General features: G+C 47.2%; 2 protein-coding genes across 9 annotated transcripts in view; one reads left to right on the forward strand and one right to left on the reverse strand.

Moving 5' to 3' along the window:
- LOC144733356 (solute carrier family 46 member 2-like) overlaps positions 1 to 8,213 on the forward strand; it is a 25,882-nt gene extending 17,669 nt beyond the window's left edge. For 5 of the 7 annotated variants that reach the window (XM_078615218.1, XM_078615220.1, XM_078615221.1 and 2 more), the window contains 2 exons: positions 4,213 to 4,369; positions 5,317 to 8,213. In XM_078615218.1, the coding sequence (XP_078471344.1) occupies positions 4,213 to 4,369; positions 5,317 to 5,383 (224 nt within the window). In that variant the 3' untranslated portion in view covers positions 5,384 to 8,213. Of the gene's footprint in view, positions 1 to 26; positions 1,360 to 4,212; positions 4,370 to 5,316 lie in introns of those variants that run through there. The other 2 variants (XR_013588346.1, XM_078615222.1) reach the window with 2 other exon arrangements.
- The window catches only part of SNX30 (sorting nexin family member 30), a 25,827-nt gene continuing 13,237 nt past the window's right edge, over positions 7,886 to 20,475 (reverse strand). For both annotated transcript variants that reach the window (XM_078615225.1, XM_078615224.1), the window contains exons 4-9: positions 19,424 to 19,582; positions 18,325 to 18,520; positions 17,415 to 17,617; positions 16,790 to 16,876; positions 15,452 to 15,604; positions 7,886 to 14,773 (exon numbers count right to left, since the gene is read on the reverse strand). In XM_078615225.1, coding sequence (XP_078471351.1) covers positions 14,699 to 14,773; positions 15,452 to 15,604; positions 16,790 to 16,876; positions 17,415 to 17,617; positions 18,325 to 18,520; positions 19,424 to 19,582 — 873 coding nt within the window. In that variant the 3' untranslated portion in view covers positions 7,886 to 14,698. The remainder of the gene's footprint in view (positions 14,774 to 15,451; positions 15,605 to 16,789; positions 16,877 to 17,414; positions 17,618 to 18,324; positions 18,521 to 19,423; positions 19,583 to 20,475) is intronic.

Genomic DNA, 20,475 nt, shown 5'->3' on the forward strand with positions numbered 1-20,475 from the left:
ACGTGGTCTCCACCACCCCCACTCAGGGACGGTGTTCACTCTGCCCACGTGTCCTCCACAACCCCCACTCATGAACGGTGTTCACTCTGCCCAGGTGATCTCCACAACTCCCACTCATGAACAGTGTTCACTCTGCCCACGTGTCATCCACCACCCCCACTCATGAACGGTGTTCACTCTGCCCACCTGTCCTCCACAACCCCCACTCATAAACAGTGTTCACTCTGCCCACGTGTCATCCACCACCCCCACTCATGAACGGTGTTCACTCTGCCCACGTGTCCTCCACAACCCCCACTCATAAACAGTGTTCACTCTGCCCACGTGTCATCCACCACCCTCACTCATGAACGGTGTTCACTCTGCCCACGTGTCCTCCACCACCCCCACTCATGAACGGTGTTCACTCTGCCCACGTGTCCTCCACAACCCCCACTCATGAACGGTGTTCACTCTGCCCAGGTGATCTCCACAACCCCCACTCATGAACGGTGTTCACTCTGCCCACGTGTTCTCCACAATCCCCACTCATGAACGGTGTTCACTCTGCCCGCGTGTCATCCACAACCCCCACTCATGAACGGTGTTCACTCTGCCCGCGTGTTCTCCACCACCCCCACTCATGAACGGTGTTCACTCTGCCCGCGTGTCATCCACAACCCCCACTCATGAACGGTGTTCACTCTGCTCGCGTGTCCTCCACCACCCCCACTCATGAACGGTGTTCACTCTGCCCACGTGTCCTCCACCACCCCCACTCATGAACGGTGTTCACTCTGCCCACGTGTCCTTCACACCCCCCACTCATGAACGGTGTTCACTCTGCCCACGTGTCCTCCACAACCCCCACTCATGAACAGTGTTCACTCTGCCCACGTGTTCACCACAAATCCCACTCATGAACAGTGTTCACTCTGCCCACGTGTCATCCACCACCCCCACTCATGAACGGTGCTCACTCTGCCCACGTGTCCTCCACAACCCCCACTCATAAACAGTGTTCACTCTGCCCACGTGTCATCCACCACCCTCACTCATGAACGGTGTTCACTCTGCCCACGTGTCCTCCACCACCCCCACTCATGAACGGTATTCACTCTGCCCACGTGTCCTCCACCACCCCCACTCATGAACGGTGTTCACTCTGCTCGCGTGTCCTCCACAACCCCCACTCATGAACGGTGTTCACTCTGCCCACGTGTCCTCCACAACCCCCACTCATGAACGGTGTTCACTCTGCTTGCGTGTCCTCCACCACCCCCACTCATGAACGGTGTTCACTCTGCCCACGTGTCCTCCACCACCCCCACTCATGAACGGTGTTCACTCTGCTCGCGTGTCCTCCACAACCCCCACTCATGAACAGTGTTCACTCTGCCCACGTGTCCTCCACCACCCCCACTCATGAACGGTGTTCACTCTGCCCACGTGTCATCCACAACCCCCACTCATGAACGGTGTTCACTCTGCTCGCGTGTCCTCCACCACCCCCACTCATGAACGGTGTTCACTCTGCCCACGTGTCCTCCACCACCCCCACTCATGAACGGTGTTCACTCTGCCCACGTGTCCTCCACCACCCCCACTCATGAACGGTGTTCACTCTGCTCGCGTGTCCTCCACAACCCCCACTCATGAACGGTGTTCACTCTGCCCACGTGTTCTCCACAACCCCCACTCATGAACGGTGTTCACTCTGCCCACGTGTCCTCCACCACCCCCACTCATGAACGGTGTTCACTCTGCCCACGTGTCCTCCACCACCCCCACTCATGAACGGTGTTCACTCTGCTCGCGTGTCCTCCACCACCCCCACTCATGAACGGTGTTCACTCTGCCCACGTGTCCTCCACCACCCCCACTCATGAACGGTGTTCACTCTGCCCACGTGTCCTTCACCACCCCCACTCATGAACGGTGTTCACTCTGCCCACGTGTTCTCCACCACCCCCACTCATGAACGGTGTTCACTCTGCCCACGTGTCCTCCACAACCCCCACTCATGAACGGTGTTCACTCTGCCCGCGTGTACTCCACCACCCCCACTCATGAACGGTGTTCACTCTGCCCGCGTGTCATCCACAACCCCCACTCATGAACGGTGTTCACTCTGCTCGCGTGTCCTCCACCACCCCCACTCATGAATGGTGTTCACTCTGCCCACGTGTCCTTCACACCCCCCACTCATGAACGGTGTTCACTCTGCCCACGTGTCCTCCACAACCCCCACTCATGAACGGTGTTCACTCTGCTCGCGTGTCCTCCACCACCCCCACTCATGAACGGTGTTCACTCTGCCCACGTGTCCTCCACCACCCCCACTCATGAACGGTGTTCACTCTGCCCACGTGTCCTCCACCACCCCCACTCATGAACGGTGTTCACTCTGCTCGCGTGTCCTCCACAACCCCCACTCATGAACGGTGTTCACTCTGCCCACGTGTTCTCCACAACCCCCACTCATGAACGGTGTTCACTCTGCCCACGTGTCCTCCACCACCCCCACTCATGAACGGTGTTCACTCTGCCCACGTGTCCTCCACCACCCCCACTCATGAACGGTGTTCACTCTGCTCGCGTGTCCTCCACCACCCCCACTCATGAACGGTGTTCACTCTGCCCACGTGTCCTCCACCACCCCCACTCATGAACGGTGTTCACTCTGCCCACGTGTCCTTCACCACCCCCACTCATGAACGGTGTTCACTCTGCCCACGTGTTCTCCACCACCCCCACTCATGAACGGTGTTCACTCTGCCCACGTGTCCTCCACAACCCCCACTCATGAACGGTGTTCACTCTGCCCGCGTGTACTCCACCACCCCCACTCATGAACGGTGTTCACTCTGCCCGCGTGTCATCCACAACCCCCACTCATGAACGGTGTTCACTCTGCTCGCGTGTCCTCCACCACCCCCACTCATGAATGGTGTTCACTCTGCCCACGTGTCCTTCACACCCCCCACTCATGAACGGTGTTCACTCTGCCCACGTGTCCTCCACAACCCCCACTCATGAACAGTGTTCACTCTGCCCACGTGTCCTCCACAACCCCCACTCATGAACAGTGTTCACTCTGCCCACGTGTTCACCACAACTCCCACTCATGAACAGTGTTCACTCTGCCCACGTGTCATCCACCACCCCCACTCATGAACGGTGTTCACTCTGCCCACGTGTCCTCCACAACCCCCACTCATAAACAGTGTTCACTCTGCCCGCATGTCATCCACCACCCTCACTCATGAACGGTGTTCACTCTGCCCACGTGTCCTCCACCACCCCCACTCATGAACGGTGTTCACTCTGCCCACGTGTTCTCCACCACCCCCACTCATGAACGGTGTTCACTCTGCCCACGTGTCCTCCACAACCTCCACTCATGAACGGTGTTCACTCTGCCCACGTGTCCTCCACAACCCCCACTCATAAACAGTGTTCACTCTGCCCACGTGTCATCCACCACCCTCACTCATGAACGGTGTTCACTCTGCCCACGTGTCCTCCACCACCCCCACTCATGAACGGTGTTCACTCTGCCCACGTGTCCTCCACAACCTCCACTCATGAACGGTGTTCACTCTGCCCAGGTGATCTCCACAACCCCCACTCATGAACGGTGATCACTCTGCCCACGTGTCATCCACAACCCCCACTCATGAACGGTGTTCACTCTGCCCACGTGTCATCCACAACCCCCACTCATGAACGGTGTTCACTCTGCTCGCGTGTCCTCCACCACCCCCACTCATGAACGGTGTTCACTCTGCCCACGTGTCCTCCACCACCCCCACTCATGAACGGTGTTCACTCTGCCCACGTGTCCTCCACCACCCCCACTCATGAACGGTGTTCACTCTGCCCACGTGTCCTCCACAACCTCCACTCATGAACGGTGTTCACTCTGCCCAGGTGATCTCCACAACCCCCACTCATGAACGGTGTTCACTCTGCCCGCGTGTTCTCCACAACCCCCACTCACGAACGGTGTTCACTTTGCCCACGTGTCATCCACAACCCCCACTCATGAACGGTGTTCCCTCTGCTCGCGTGTCCTCCACCACCCCCACTCATGAACGGTGTTCACTCTGCCCACGTGTCCTCCACCACCCCCACTCATGAACGGTGTTCACTCTGCCCGCGTGTTCTCCACCACCCCCACTCATGAACGGTGTTCACTCTGCTCGCGTGTCCTCCACAACCCCCACTCAGGGACGGTGTTCACTCTGCTCGCGTGTGCAATGAGCCTCGTCCAGGTGCTCGGGTCCATCACGTTCAACTACATTTACAAGGATAGCCTGGAGCTGCCCTTCTGCCTGCCCTTCTTGATCTCTGGCATCGTGGGAGTCACCATCCTCCTCCCACTTGGGTGAGTGTCACTGCTTCGACTGCGCCGGAGCGTGGGCGGTTTAACCCCCCACCTCAATCAGTCAATCGACCTTTGTTTCACGTGCCGATATCGCCCTCAATGAAGTCCGTGCATCGGTCGATGTCACGTTGCAACGGATCGGGAAACGGTTACAGGGGGCGTAGAGCAGCAAGAGGAATGGGAAAAGAAACGCATCACCACCTCAGCGGGGAACACCGATTTGAGCAAAGTGAATTGCCACGGTGCGCAACGAATAGCATAAAGAAGGTGAGTAGTAATTACAAATAAAGAAAAAATGTAATGTAGAATTTTGTTTTTACGTTATATTAAATTACATTTTATGGGAAGGCAAGTCTGAACGGCCCTGTTTCCTCATGCCACTGCTGGCAGAAGAGCCTTCACCAGAGGGAGCTAGAGACAGCCGCTATGAATCGCATTTGGCCTACTCTTCCTCGCTGGCCACACACCTTGGAAGAGGTGGGAGTTGCCCAACACTTTACCCCCACCGAGCGTGACCTGCCAATCAACTAAGGGGCCGTCCATTAATGACGTCACGCACCCGGGGGGGGGGGGGTCAGACATTTGTGACGAGGGGGGGGGGGTTGAGAAATGTGACGTCACATCAAAATGCACTTTAGATACATATAGACAACACGTTCTACTTAATTAAATAGACGTTTTAATAAATGTTTTCTCCTACAACACCAGAGTGCAGCGGCACATTAAATACGCACTACAATGACAATAGTTTAAAGCGATTTGAAGCATGTTTTATTTGGGGGGGGGGGGGCAGAGCTTTGTGACGTCGTGTGACGAGAGGGGGAGGAGAAACGTTGCCCGTTGCCGTGCCGGGAGAACGAACCCAGCGACTGTTAATCCAGTGCTCGAACCAATGCAACCGCATCCACATTCATCGTATCACGCACCGAAAATACGTTCCGTTGCAGGGTTGTTTGGTGGAAGAAGGGGCAGTGGCGGCGAACGGAGCCTTCTTCTCCGCAGCAGAGACCGTGAATGCCTTTCCCTCTCCTTTTCCTAAAAGCCCCAAGACGCCAGAGGGCTGCCAACAGACGGAGCGATTAAAGTTGGAATGCGTAAAGAGTTGATGCGTTTCTTGCACTGAGGGTTGTGCGTTAACTCGGGGAATGCTTGCAACAGGTATAATATGGAAGTATGAATGTAATAGTGAACTGCAGTCTGTATCGATGTGAATCGTCTCTGATCCTAGGTTAGTAATATTAAATCAATTTTACGTGGGGGGGGGGGGGGGGGGGATCTGAACATAATCCTATTTAAGTGAAGGTGTCATCGGTGTTTTGTAATTTTCTACTGTTCCGGTAATATTAAGATGTACACAAGCATGCACAACAAATGTTAAGTTTGTTTACGAGCGGTTATACAGGGACTCCTCTACTTACAAACATTTGACTTACGAATTTTCAAAAGGTACAAATATTTCATGTCCAGTTGCCTGTTCGGACCGATAATCGTAAGTTCAAACGCCGTACAATAGATGGCGGTGGTGGCATCTAAATCTACAAAACACGAAGAATCAGAGGCATTTACATCTACAGGAGATTATACAACTTATAAAGCCATTCCCCGTGTTTAGTGTACATGCAGTACGCCATGTTTTGGAATTGATGAGAGTAAAGTTGGACTTACGAACAAATCGACTTTCGAACAGACCTCTAGAACCCCACTCGTTTGTAAGTAGAGGAGTCCCTGTATTAAGCATTGTGAAAAACTGTCCTCTTTAAGCAATGCACTTCAATTTCGATTTAAAGCTTTCGTGACTGCAGGGATTCATCTTCTTGGTTCTTTCGGTAAAGTCACGTAGAAGGGAAATAATAAAAAATAAAACATAATAAAATAGAATGCTCACGACGTTTCGGCCACAACGCAAGCAGCCATCCTCAGGTGAAGAACAGGTGTCGGAAAGACAGCGTCTGAAATTTCAGACGCTGTCTTTCTGACAGACCTAACCGAAACGTCGTGAGAATTGTATTTTATTATGTTTTATTTTTATTATTTTATTATTTCCCTTCTACCGTGACTTTACCGAAAGAACCAAGAAGAACAATGCACTTCAATCAATATTTGAAACATGAGCCAATGACTTCATGCATGTGTAGTAGAGTTAACTACTCGATGTTCACAAACTGGGAGAGCAAATCGTTAACAAGGTTTTCCCGCTCAAACTAACGGTCAGGGTCTCACAAGCTGAGAGCTGACCGTAAACAAGGTTTTCCCGCGCGACCAAACGGTCAGTGTCAGATAGGGTGAATTGGGATCCAAAAGCAGATTGGGAACGACCAATCACAGGGTTCCACAAGGTGGCCGGGGATTGGACAACCCGGCCACGAACAAGTATAAAGCCAGAGCGCTGAGAGCTCTGGAGAGAGTTCGACTACACGAAGACCCAAGACGGCGGAAGAAGCCTAGGACCCTGGACCAAGCCCTCCAGCCCTTATAAGGGCTAGGGTTCAGTGTAACCAGTGGTCGGGGAGACATTCCCTAGGTCCAATCAGAGGACACTGAAAGAGCGGGATATTAAGTAGCCCGTAGGGTGCGGAGGCTTGTACCTTCTGAGTGTAACGGGTGAGGGGACCGTATACCCCTCAGTGCATAGGGACTGTGTTCATAAGACAAATAAAGGTGTGTGCTACAAAAGACGTTGAAGAGTCCGTCTGTACTACACTACACATGGGTGAATATCCGAAACCAGGGTTTCCCAAACTCCAGTCCTCGCCACGCATCACGTGTTAAGTCTTTCTGCGTTCACCAATGCACTCCACGTTGAAATTAAAAGAATTTAACTGTTGCTATGAATGTCCACGTGATAAGCCACTTTGGGTGAGCTGCTACCATTTGTGATGGACAGGTCGCTTATGATAAAGAGCTGCATAGGCTCAGTGAGCCTTACCTGGTGAAATAAAAAAAAGTTTAAATCAGAAATAATTATACGAGCCCGATGAGTTGTAAACACACATCCCACTCAGTTCCTTGCTTAGGCGTCTTGAACCGATGGTCTGTCCGCCAATGATGGAACAAGAAAGTAAAAAAAACCCACATTAAATATTGTCCTGCACTTAATTTGGATGTCAGCTCTGACACTTTAAATATCAGTTTGACCCACGCGATGGACATCACTGTCACATGCAGGACAGGTGGGGAAGTGCATCTCCCTTTTACTGCGGACCAGGGATCGCTTGATGGGATCTCGAGAGGCAGCAGCCTCACGATTGTCCCTGTGGTGTTGCACCGCTCTGTGGGAGATCCGAAAGGACACTTCATCACACGAGACGAGGCTGATGGCGCCAATTTTAGGAAATAACAGGGGGAGAAAACGACAGCAGAAACAACACCAACGACTGAAGAGAAAATATCAACCAGAAAGTAAAACTATCCCTTGCGAAAGCAAACACGCAGCTGTGAGCTCTTGGCGGAATTTCCAATCTCCAGCCAGGTTTTACAAACCGGTCACACCAGTTATCGACAGAAACAACAACAACAAAGGGTATAAGTGTGTTTATTACAAACTACTGTACAAATCACAAAGCATAACCATCGCAATCCGCCGTATCACGTGTTTTACATCTACACCATAAATTAGTGGGTGTTGCGGATAGTATATATATTTTTTTCTTTTTTGCACAATTAACACGTCTACAAAAACAGCGGTTTACATTGCGGGTAAACGGCGAATTCAGATGGCACACCGCGTGTTTTAACACTGTGCAGCATATACAAAGACCAGGTCGTGGCAAGCGCCGTGCACGGGATTTGGAATTTTGCCCATCAAAAAATGTAATAAATGTAATCAGTCAGCGAAGGGTCATACAAAACGACCGTTACATATTGGATGTCTTGTCATGGTGGTAATAATTAGAGCACATCATGTAGTGGTGTAATATTTGTTTATTTAAGCCCTTGAAAACGAGCTTCAGCGGGCTTTACTCGGGGAAAATCAACTTTGATGCTGATAAGCCGTGGCCCGACTTGGACAATAAAACATTTCCAAGCCGAGAAATGCACCATGCGGATTCCAGTATTTTCACGTTATACATTTTAATGTGGGTTAACATTTGAATGGGATTAATCGTTTGTGAAATTTAACAACGTATATTCACTTATAATATATATTCGAAGTTAACACTTGTTTTGTAAAATAAAAAGACGAACAACTTTCAAGCAAACAGTCCTAACAGATATTGGGGTGTTTCTTTATTATTTGAATTTACGTTAAGGCAAACTGGTGGCTTTATCACATGAAACATTTACCATCTTTAGGCCATAAAAAATAAATCCTAGGCACTTAATTTGAAATTCAGGTGGGTGGTGAAAAAACAATTAGGTTGAAACAGGGAAAGGATTCACTTAGTTTGCGAACAATTAAAGTAAAAATAATTGTGTAAGTGGCAAATTGGCATGCGCGTTCTAACTTTGACAGGCATTCATTGTAAAAGTGAGTGCGTTGAGCCGTGAAACTAACTTGGAAAAAATGTCCATTTTTTTTTACATTTTGTTTACTTAATTCTGCGAATTTTGATGAGGCAGCCTGAAAAAAAGGCACGGTAGTGTTCGACAATCTAAAACAAAGCTGAAAGGTACCATTGCAATCAACAGTTCAGTTTTCCACAGTAAACACTCAACATATGAAGCAAATATCAGGCACAGACTTTGTTGTTTAAATTCAATTACAAACACACACCCTATAGTGGGTATTAATGGGTAGAATATGGTGTAACAGTAGTTCGTATCTCGTCGCCTATATACAGAGATTCCTCTACTTACGAACATTCGACTTACAAACTTTCAGAGATAGTAACAAACCTCATAATATTCATATGTCCAGTTTCCTGGTCGAACTGAGAGTCGTAAATTCAACCGCGGCACAACAGATGGTGCCGGTGGTGGTGGCATCTATATCTGACGAAAATAAAGAACCGGCGCGTCATCTACATTCACAAATTACACAACTTTTAAAGCCATTCCTTGTGTTTAGTGTACATGCCGGACATGTTTGGAATAGACAGAAGTAAAGTTGGACCTATGAATAAATCGACTTACAAACAGACCTCTGGAACCTAACTCGTTCGTAAGTTGAGTCCCTGCACCCATTTTCCATGGTTCATCCGAGACGTGCTAGCACAGAGCACACGTGGCACAGGTCGTTTCCTATTGGCTACCCTACCAACGAGCCAGAACCAAACGGCAATGCGCTTGCCTTTACCAAATATCTGAATCTGGCTCGGGGGCCAAGCAGGGCCAGGCACGAGGTTTATTATCTACATTTGTATCATGTGATATCGTTTACGTGCATCCCGAGTCACTTACAACACGTGACCCGCATTAACACGACCCCGGGGTTTTGTACAGGAATCAACCTGGCAACTCTTTGACCCATTTTGGGTTGGTTTGGCAATTGGCCCCGGCACAGCTCGGTTGGACAATGGAAAAAATATATTTATGACCAAGTCAATCCTAGAATGTTCACAACATTTCTATAGCAGGAGCCAGTTATTCTTCCAGAGGGCAACTGCTGTTGAATTATGCAGCATTGGATGACATCAAAATGTCTACATGTGACGTGAGAGCAACGTGAAAAGGATTGACATTACACCTATTAATAAAAAAAAATACAGATACCACCAATATGTCTGTGAATGGAGGTCACATTCTGTCTCTGATATAGGCCACTAATCATGTGGCATGCCAACTAACTTTCACTTTTCTACAAAAAGTAGATTTTTTTTATTAAACTGACATTAAACTGACATTGAAACCGTTTAGCAGTTGTGATGACCCATTACATTAATTGTATAAGTGCTGTAATTGTCTATGCCATTACATTGAAAGCTTCTGTGATTTGGTCTTTTTCAAAAATCACCACAAAGGCACAGTTTAATGCTTTAATACTGTAATCAACCTACTATTAAATTAACTAAGACAAACCAATTTAAATTAAAAACTACAACTTCATATCACTGATATCTCTCATTGCGGTGTGTCTACGTTATAACAGCATTTGCTATTATAAGTATCACGGACGTTTGACCAACATGTACTTCAAACTTTGCAAGTCGCGTTGGTGTAAGATCCTGCAGGTTTGTACATTCCTAAGAAATTGATTACACACCGAGCATTGTTTTTTTTAATCTACGAGTTTGTTTGAAGAGGTAGATTCTAGAGCATTTTTTTTCATTATTTGTACCGATTCATCATTCATTCACATGATCACATCCCTTATTCTTGCAGCAAAACGATTATTGATGCAATGTCAAATGAACCTAGAACCGCACCGCACGTTGCATTCATAATTCCACAAATTAACTGGTGAAATTAAGTCGGTGCGGAAAATAAAATTACACTGCTTTGCAAATCTGCGCACAAAGCGAAACAAAATCACAAATAACCGAGGGCGTGTTTGAGTGCGTCGTGTAATCTGGTAACGCTGTATAATGTGTGTGTCTCAGCATGGATACAAAGCAATCAGGGGTTATGCATAAAACTGATTAATCATGGTCACACGTTTATAAGAGCATGCTATGGACAGCTGGGATGATCAGTCTAATAGCTGAGCCTCCTGAAGGCAGGAAAACCACCCCCACTAGCAAAGCCCAGCGCGACGCGGCTGATGATTTCGATGTCACCAAGGCCCTTGCCAGCCCTGCCCCCCTCAATGACTTCCCATCCAGTAGCACACGTGGGAACAGAGGCGAGACACATTTTGTATCCCCAACTATTCTTGTGTCATCCGATTAGCCAACAAATTGAATAAAAAGATTCACCAATATATTCCCGCTTTGTTATTCACTCAGTAAATCATGTAACTTTTTATTTGATGACAGTGCAGTTAGTTCAACGGCTGAGGTGCTTCTTTCAAGACTTCTCATGTAGTGCCTGAATTATAACGAACACAACTCACCAATACCTTACCACAGGGTTCCCTCTGTCCACTTCAAATTGATGTTTTGTGATGACAATTAAAAGGTGCAAAGGGCCTTCAAAGTGCAAAGCTGACCTGAGCCAGAACACTGTGGCTTAGGGGCAATTAGTGTGTGCTCAGACACCAGTCATCTGAAAAGTTAAAGTAATCACTTTAACTGTATGCAGTGGGTGAAATCCAAAGCTATGCTAACTAGTTGCAAATAATTGGCTTCAGTCTGATCACTGGTATGTGGAATCATGCTCCTTTGGGTGATGCTGCTATCTCACCAAAACATTTTGTCCCGCGGTCCAACGATTAGTATGGAGAAACTCCGATCATTCTTAAATTGCCGGCAAGCTTAGATGCAGCAAAAATCTTTCAATTTAAACAAAGCAGCGAATCACAGATCTGACTTGAAGGAAGCCCCCATCCCAGCTTTTCCTGAAGCAAGTCACTACTTTAAATGGTCATCAGATTCAATGGAATTGCCGAGTTGTGCTACTCATAGCATAATACTAGTATATAATGTAAATGTATTTCACGTGCAATGTGGAAAATACAGGAATTTCTTGGAATGTAATGAAATTGAAGAGGGTTTCCACTAAATTAAAACGTGACTGCAACAGTCGGACTGAGCGTGCTGCCATGCGTAATTTGCATATGCAGTTGTGGGACAAATAAGGTCAAAGATTTACTTATCTTGTTACAAATGGGACAGATATTGTCCCCAAAAATAATTATGTAATTTCACTCCAGATTACACAACCATCCACTAACGTTAAAGAGTAAAAGTGTAACTTAGTATGCAGTCACAACTAACTTTGTTCAACGTCAACTCTAGTTACTGGCCTGAAGTCTACGTCTGATGTATCCACACAGCATGATGAACGGGTCCCAAAAGTACATCAAAATCCCTGAATGCCCTTGAATGGCTTTGTGAAAAAGCACATTGGGGAAAATAATGAGCCATCGTCCCATTGCGCGCCATACAAATGTGGATTGCCACCCCATTTCAATCTCTGTGCATCGTAAATCTTCCTTCAAAAAATATCCTGAAGCAGAAGATCAGCGCTGGATAGAGTCACATTTGCAACTTTGATCCGTGCCTGTGCCGTATCGATAGCTCAATGTCAATGTGCTATTTTATTGAGGGACGACTGCTGTGTGGGGTTATCTTGGTGTGGTCTGAGACCGTTTTGGTGTCGTTGTTGCTGCCTTGCTCAAGCTTGATAACTCGGACTTGTATAATTAAAGAATGACATCTGTGAAAGAGCTTAATAGGTCATCGGATTCCTCCTGCAGTCCAAATAAATATTCCGATTCTCATGAACCCGAGCTGTGGTAGGCTTTTATGGTTCGACCGTATAGCTCTGCCGATGTGTTTGTGGGTTGTACCACATGCACTTTAGGCATATGTCCGACGTTTCGGTTCCATGGGGCTGGGGAGCTTCAGCGGAAAACTGAAAGCTCTCAGCACGTGGAGCGAAATGTCCGGGGACACCATGCCGAACGATGAAAAGCAGTTTTTGCTGCAGACTTCATTGAAGCAAAATCGTGAGTGGGGAGCAGATATTAGCATATGACTTCTGAAATACAATTTGCTCCTCCTCAGAATGTTTATCGATTTGTTAAGTCACTCGTTTGTGATTTCTCAGCGTAAAAATGGGGCACCTTTTATAGCTATTCAAATGTAAAAAAGAAAAATGACCCGATTTGCTGTCCATGCTTACAAATCTATAAACTGGACAAGTGTAGCGTGAAAGCACCTATGAAAGGGTTTCACATGTCTGAGCGACTGAATTCCGACACCTCCTGGCCTCGGATACGTGGCACAAAGTGGCTTTGTCCAATTCCTGCCTCTAGCTCACTTTCCTCACAGTGCCATTTTACAGCCTCGGAACAGCTACCATTACGGAAATAATTTTAACGTCAAAAAACCGTTGACGGTGAAAACGTACAATTACCCTCAGTACATCAACGTAGAACACGAACGATGATAATAATGCATTCGACACCCATGCTGAAGCGGAGGCACCTACAGAATAATAAAATGTTGTGGCATTGAATGTGCTTTGACATCAGAAATTAATTTAATTAGCCTGCCATTATAGTGGTAGGGAAAGCACACTGCTGCGGTAAACACATGGAACGTACGACTGGATGTTCTCACAAAAGTGTAAGCAAAAACATCAATACACCTGATGTTGAGTACAATTATCAGATGGTAATGGTGACATTCAAATGTTTTATTTAATTTAAGAATGCAAAATGTCAATGCCCGATAGAAAACAATATAGGAGGGAAAAATAAATTCCAGTTTAAAGGTCATCTTTTAATTTTTTTTTATAAATTCTTTAAAAAAAGTTAAACCTCCAAATATTCAAACAGTGGCATTTTCTTAACAAAAGCGAAAAAAAATCCGGTCAGTCTCATGGCTGCCGTTATTCAATAATTAAATAAAACGATGAGGTTAAATTAGCGTTTAGAAAGGCCGAGTGTTCGCGAGCAAAAAAAATTGAGTGCTGCATAGGCAACAATGGTGCAGCGAAGCGAACAATGGAGCAAAGAGCGCGTTGTTGAAAATGCGGCCAAGACGTGGCACAAACGCGGAGAGGTGTAGCGGACAATGGATAAAAACGCGCATCGTTGAAAATGCGGCCAAGACGTGGCACAAACGCGGAGAGGCAGAAAACCTCATTTTTCTTGGAATCGCACGGCTACGTTGCACTTGAATCCCTTCAGCAAAAACCCATCGCAGGCAGATGACGGTCCCAATCACTCAGCTGTGAGGGTACAATTCAAAGGGCAAATTGGGGGTGGGGGGGGGGGCATGCATCAACTGCACACAGCCACCGCTCGGTCAACAGGAGAAGATCTGGTGACGTCATGATGGCAGTACGGTAGTCTATCTCTCCCAGATGCTGATAATATATACACACACACACAAGAATGAGAATATGAAGAGTCTGTGTATATTTTCTTCAAGAGTGAGTTTTGGAATCATTTAGTGAGAATTAAGAAAGACAAGAATACGAAAATAATAATAGGATAAAATGTTGAAAAATCAGAAAAGCTTTTTAACAGAAAAGGACACCAATTTTTTTTCTTTCATCCAGTTACTTTTTTGCATACGTGTCTTATAAATATAGTTTGACAACTTATTTAGCTGTGCAACTCATTCGTATTTATGGAATGATGACCAACATGTGTTTTTTTTATCACGCAATAATCTGTATAAATCTTTTTTTTTGCACGAGACACACGGGCAATATAATATTCCCAAAGCATGGTGCCCTGTTTAGGAAATAAAGGTGTCAAATATGCAACAACATAATTATAATGTAGGGTAAATCCTCACTCAAATTGCACCGAAATACCAACAGGAGAAGTCTTGGCTATGATTTTTGGTCTTTTTCCTCCTCTGGTTTGTCCTGTAAGAGTGGGACGAGGGATTCCCACGATGACAAACACTGCAGAGACAGCACGAGCAAAACACTGTCACCTGTGCAAATGATGCACAGCAGGGCATGAAACCACCATCCACCTCTTCACAGCAGATATTTCAAAACACGGTCCATCGACGTGCAACAGGTGAAGACACAAACTAATTAAAAGCTCATCAAATGTGGCACCAACACAGCCTTAGAACAGAAAAATACGCGCAATGGGAAAATAATGGGACGACATTTTGGCCAACGGCCCTTCTTCAGTGTAAAGACGGAGCGGAGAGTGACCGACAAAGAATTTGAAATCAGCCGGTGTCAACAATATGCAATTAACACATTCCGATAACATAAACATAAGTGATATGACGTACGCGTACGTATGCCTACGTCACCGGAACAAAAAATTAAATACCTTCATCGGTAACGAGGCTCCCACAACGCCATGCGTAGGGCATGTGGCAGTTTGGCGCCAGCGATCACAAAATATCATCGTATCACTACACTTCTCGACAATAAAAACAACAATATCTTTAAAAACAGCGGCGCAATGCCTCTGAATAAAATTAACGCCGAACCGCTCGCGCGTTCCGAGATTCAGCGGTGAACAGGACACCCACCTTGCAACGTGCAGACATCTCGGAATGGCAAAGGGTTAAAGCTTGATAGGACAGGAAGAGATCTGGTTTTAGGGGCCACGCTCACCTCCTGGTAGTATCGCATGTTCCTATCCGAGTGGCTGACGAGCAGCTCCCGGAGGTCCCTGCGTTTGTTGCGCTGCCAGCGCTCCCAGTCCGCCTTGAGGTTGGCGTCGGCGCACTCCATACGGTCGTGCAGCTTGTCCACGTCTTCCGCGTACTGCGCACACACGCGAGCGGGCGGGCAGGCGGGCGCCACACAAACAACCGCAGTCATGCCGGACCTGACGGCAACAGCCCCCCGTAGCGTCGCAAGAGCGGCCAAAGAAGAGAAGAGCAATGAGATGGGCTTCGTGTAGACGCGAGACGGCGCATGGGATCGCAAGGCCGCCGTGCACTGTGGAAGACACTGTGGGGAGAGGCCTACATCCAGCAGTTCATAGATCACGACCGATTAGCACGGTTGGCTAAGTATGGTGCGAAAGAAGTTCAACATACATACATGATAGTGATGATGTTTAAACCCAGCTCACTTCATGATAATGCTGTGTTAGACACCATTAATTGAGCAATACATACGTGAGTGGCCACCAAGGATCTCATGATCACAACATTCACCAGAGACAAACATGTCACAAATGAGGAAAAATATGATATCTATAGAAACGCTCCTGTTGCAAATAAATGATAAACCACCATTAAGGACAACCATGTTTTGGAAATAGTTGGTATATGGATGATGACCAACAATAGTTTTAAAAATGGTAACACTTGCAGACTCAAATATCGGGCAAATTGATAGGAATTTAAATTATAAACAAGTGCAAGTATAATTTTTTGATTTAAAGCTTTCGTGACTGCAGGGTCTCATATTCTTGGTTCTTTCGGTAAAGTCACGTAGAAGGGAAATAATAAAATAATACAAATATAAAACAATAAAAATTATCACGACGTTTCGACTGCAACACAAGCAATGATCATGACTGTCGCAGTCGAAACGTCGTGAGAATTTCTATTGTTTAATATTTGTATTATTTTATTATTTCCCTTCTACGTGACTTTACCGAAAGAACCAAGAATAAGTGCAAGTAGCTTTGTAGCCAAAATCTAATTTAGTTCCGCATGTCACAAACACATTGACATGATCTAAGCAGCTGGCATAATGCGTAGTGTTTCGTATTATCGCGTGCGTGCGCATACAAGCGTAAGGAGGGAAAGACATCTGCTTCGCCAAATGGTTGTGAAAGAGGCCAACTTCCTAAACATAATGAGTCACACAATTTACACAGATCCACCTCGTTGGAAGTCAACTGTACGTCGTTTAAGTGCAATTCCCAATGGTGGTGGGGGGATGGGTGCGGGGGGGGTGTCGGGTGGATGGGGGAAATATGCACAATGTTATTACCCCCTCCTTGTCTTCTTTCCTGCTTGCCAGAGACTCCACTTTGGCCTCAAATTCAGCCTGGATTTGGTCTCTCCTGCGCAGCACAGCCTGAAAAACACGGCCGCCGTACCAAACCCAAGAAACACAGTGATGCTCTGGAAAATGTCAACCCTGTGGAACAGGTACTAACGGCATTGGTAATGATGATTTGCAGCTCCGATTGGCAAACTTGGCTACGTACGGTGCGAAAGAAGTTCAACGTACATACATACAAGTAAGTGCATATTATATGTCCAGGTTGAAGTTTGTGAGCCATGTGATAGTTTCGGGGGTAGCGGGACTAACACTATCCGGTCCGCCGGAGAGTGGAAATAGAATACAGCTGTTCGCGATACGTACTGATGTGATTTTTTCGACCGATGTTTCTAGCAATTTTTTTGGTTTTCAAAAAAAATAAACATGCTTGCCAAACCTGAATAAGTTTGTACTAATGTGACGGACAAAAAAATTAATCAATACCTTAATACCTTAAATTGAAAACCATGAACCCCCAAATCGTGGCAAGGATTGGGTGGAAGGGGTGGGGGGACGGATGGGGGTGGGGAAGGGAATCGTTTAGCAGATGAAAGAGCGACGTGGCGACCACCTGCACGGTGTCGGCGTAGAGCGAGTACTCCCGCAGCGTGGGCAGCACCTCCTGGCTCGAGTGCATCATGAGCCGCTCCAGCGCCTTGGAGCAGCTGGCGAGGCAGGTGTGCACGCCATGCAGGGGGCGCGACAGCTCTGCCTCCTCGTGCACGGCCCAGCTCGCGTAGAGCGGCGCGTACTCGCACAGCTCCGCCTGGTACTCTGCGGACGTGGCGCGTGCGCGGCAATCACGTACGAGCCATGAAAGATGGCACGAGCAACGCGGCGCGATACTTGAGGCGTGGTTTTGAGCCCTACGCGTGTGCGCGCGCAGTCATGCCCCTGTTCCACTGCGACATCCGAGCCGCGCTAAGGCGTGGTTTAGTCCACTGGCTAGTTGCCATGCCGGAACCCAAACGTTGATGAGCTCGCTTCACAAGACATCTGAATCGGGCCAATCAAGGTCACGAGCAGGGCTAACGATGAGTTCATCGTGTCACGTCAGTCAGTACACTGCGAGGGGCAAAGTGTTACCGCGTCGTCTACCTCTGTCTCGGCTCGTTCACTTGCATTTGATGTTCAAGGCACGGCTCCGCTTCTTCAGTGAGCAATCTGGCGCATTCTGGGCTGCACGGGGCTGACTCGGCACAGCGCCGGCATGGTGGTACATTGGAAATAATGTGCCATAAATGGGACCAATCATATTTGTCAACATTATTGCAGCAGAACATCTATACATGCACTCTCAGATCTAGTAATTGGCACTTGAGTTTTTCAGGTACCGTGGCATCGTCAAAACCGCCTTTGATATAATGACGCCAACGTTCTGGAACGGTGCGATTGAATCTACAACTGTTATAGATTGACTTGGATCAATTACAGCAGAAGCGAGACTCGCTCGCTTACGATTTGTGAAAATAACAACTCACCGGACTGCTCCTTAAGGATCCTCTGCGCTATCCTCTCCAGCGTGCCGAGCTTCTGGCCAAAGGCTTCCACAAAGTCGGACATCGCCGAGAACTCGGGCGGCCGTGCCTTGGGCCGTCCGCCGGCACCGGCCACGAGTCTCACCGACTCGCTAACGCGGCTCAGCAGGCTGGCGCCACGCCTCTGCAGAACCAGGTCCTGGTCGGCAAATGACGCATTGGCCCGGCGTTACCGCCACAGCAATCGACGAACTTGATTTACAGGCAGGCTCGTCGAGACTCGAGTGTCGGCCATTTGCCATTACCACCGCTGCCGTCGCTGCAATCGCTTCATTTATTCGTGGCCAGAATGATGACCTTCGCCATTTATCACTTAGGCTTACTCGTGTTTCCGTTTTCAGTTATTTGTGAAGAGCAATTTGCCCTGTCGGTGTACAGAACTTTATAAATCCACTGCTCTATGAGATCCTCTACCCATGGGGGTTATTTTCGCATACTTCACCTGCACCTCCGATTAGCACGGTTGGCTACGTGCGATGCAAAAGAAGTTCAACATACCACGTTGCTCAGTGGAGGTTGGTGGTGGGGGAGGGAAGCATAGATGAATGAGCACCTTAGTACAATGCAACCAATGGATTTTACTGACCTGTCCTTTGTTACCATGTAGCCCTCCAGCTTATAACACCTGTTATGGATGACGGAAGCTCATCTAAGCGTAGATCTGATGAAATTGGCCGAATTCTGGCCGCATTGGTCAAAGCGCTGTGGCAGAACATATTGGACTCAAAATTGTGAGGTTGCGCGATCAAATCGAGGTCAGGGGGTCAACTAAACCTATTAACCTTTCAGAAAGGAATAAAACAAGTATGACCATGTGCTCCGTCAACATCGGCTGTACAGTTCAGGATTACTTGTCAAATGCTTGAAATCTATGCAACACGTTCAATTGTTTTACACATTTTATTGACCGTGAAAGGATTATGGACCGGGTGAACCCTTCACCAGGATTTTAAGACAAAAAGGCCGGAACATTATTTTATTATTATATTAATTGTAGGCAAACTCTGGTTGATCTGGTATAAAGTGATGTTCAGGCTGTTACCTTGGCTGTGAGAAATGAATGGAAGTAGCTGCTGAAGGACAGAGTGGGGTGGTTAGCCAGCCGGTTCAGGAACTTATCCAGGGCTTTCTGCCGTGTCGTCACAAAATCCTCCGTGAAACGATCCACGACTCCCTTCATCACAAACTTCTCCGGCAGCGGCTGCAGGGACAAACAAAAATTGCCTACAAAAACGATCCGACCAGTTTTTTTTTTAACCCTTTCCAAATCCAAGTTCTTGCATCAATTCATCTGTCCATCGGCCGGCGTTGATCATCGGCCATCATCCCTTCCAGCAACGTCTCCTGTGGTCCACTTATCGAAACAAATTGGGTTATGTCAGTAACCTGCGTATGTTTTCTAATCCATGCGTTGCTCTGTCTCTCAATGCAGTTACAAGCATGCATCTCTCCCACGCATGTCTGTGCGCTTTTCAGTTTTTGTCCCATGTTATTTGCTTATAAAATATAATACCGACACTGGTTGCCTGCTACCACGACCACCATCACGGTCGCAGGTAAACAATGGAAGGAAAACCACATCTTCCTATCGGTTGCACCTTGGAAATTAGCAACTTTTAACACTATTCACTGGACTAACATTATTAAGCACTATTGTTTGTGAATTTTACAGATGTGAACGAATGAAACTGTGCCATGGACAGATGCCGTGGGATACGCCAGGCATCCCAATGGAATGGAGTAATTGGTTTCTCTTCGACAAAGAAGCCAGTCACAAGGCTGCTGTGTGTGCGACGGAGCGTTACGTGTTGGTTTTTTTAGATAGAAAATGTAAGTGTAAGCCATGCTACAGTACGGCTTCGAACAATAAATATTTATAACAAATATATACCACAGGCCTGGCAAAGCCATGAATAAGTGATGTTCTCATGCCCACGTAAACAAAAATTGTTCTCAAAACACGTGGCAGCAATATTACTAAAGTAATGGCACCCCCATGTGGATTAACCAGGATATTCAACTCTGTGAGATTGTTGTACTTAATATACCTTTAATGCATTCACTGACACTGCAGTAATTATATTCTTTCCCACA

The sequence above is a fragment of the Lampetra planeri genome, chromosome 46, assembly GCF_965212315.1.
Source record: "Lampetra planeri chromosome 46, kcLamPlan1.2.h2, whole genome shotgun sequence".
In the NCBI taxonomy this organism is placed as follows: Eukaryota; Metazoa; Chordata; class Hyperoartia; order Petromyzontiformes; family Petromyzontidae; genus Lampetra; species Lampetra planeri.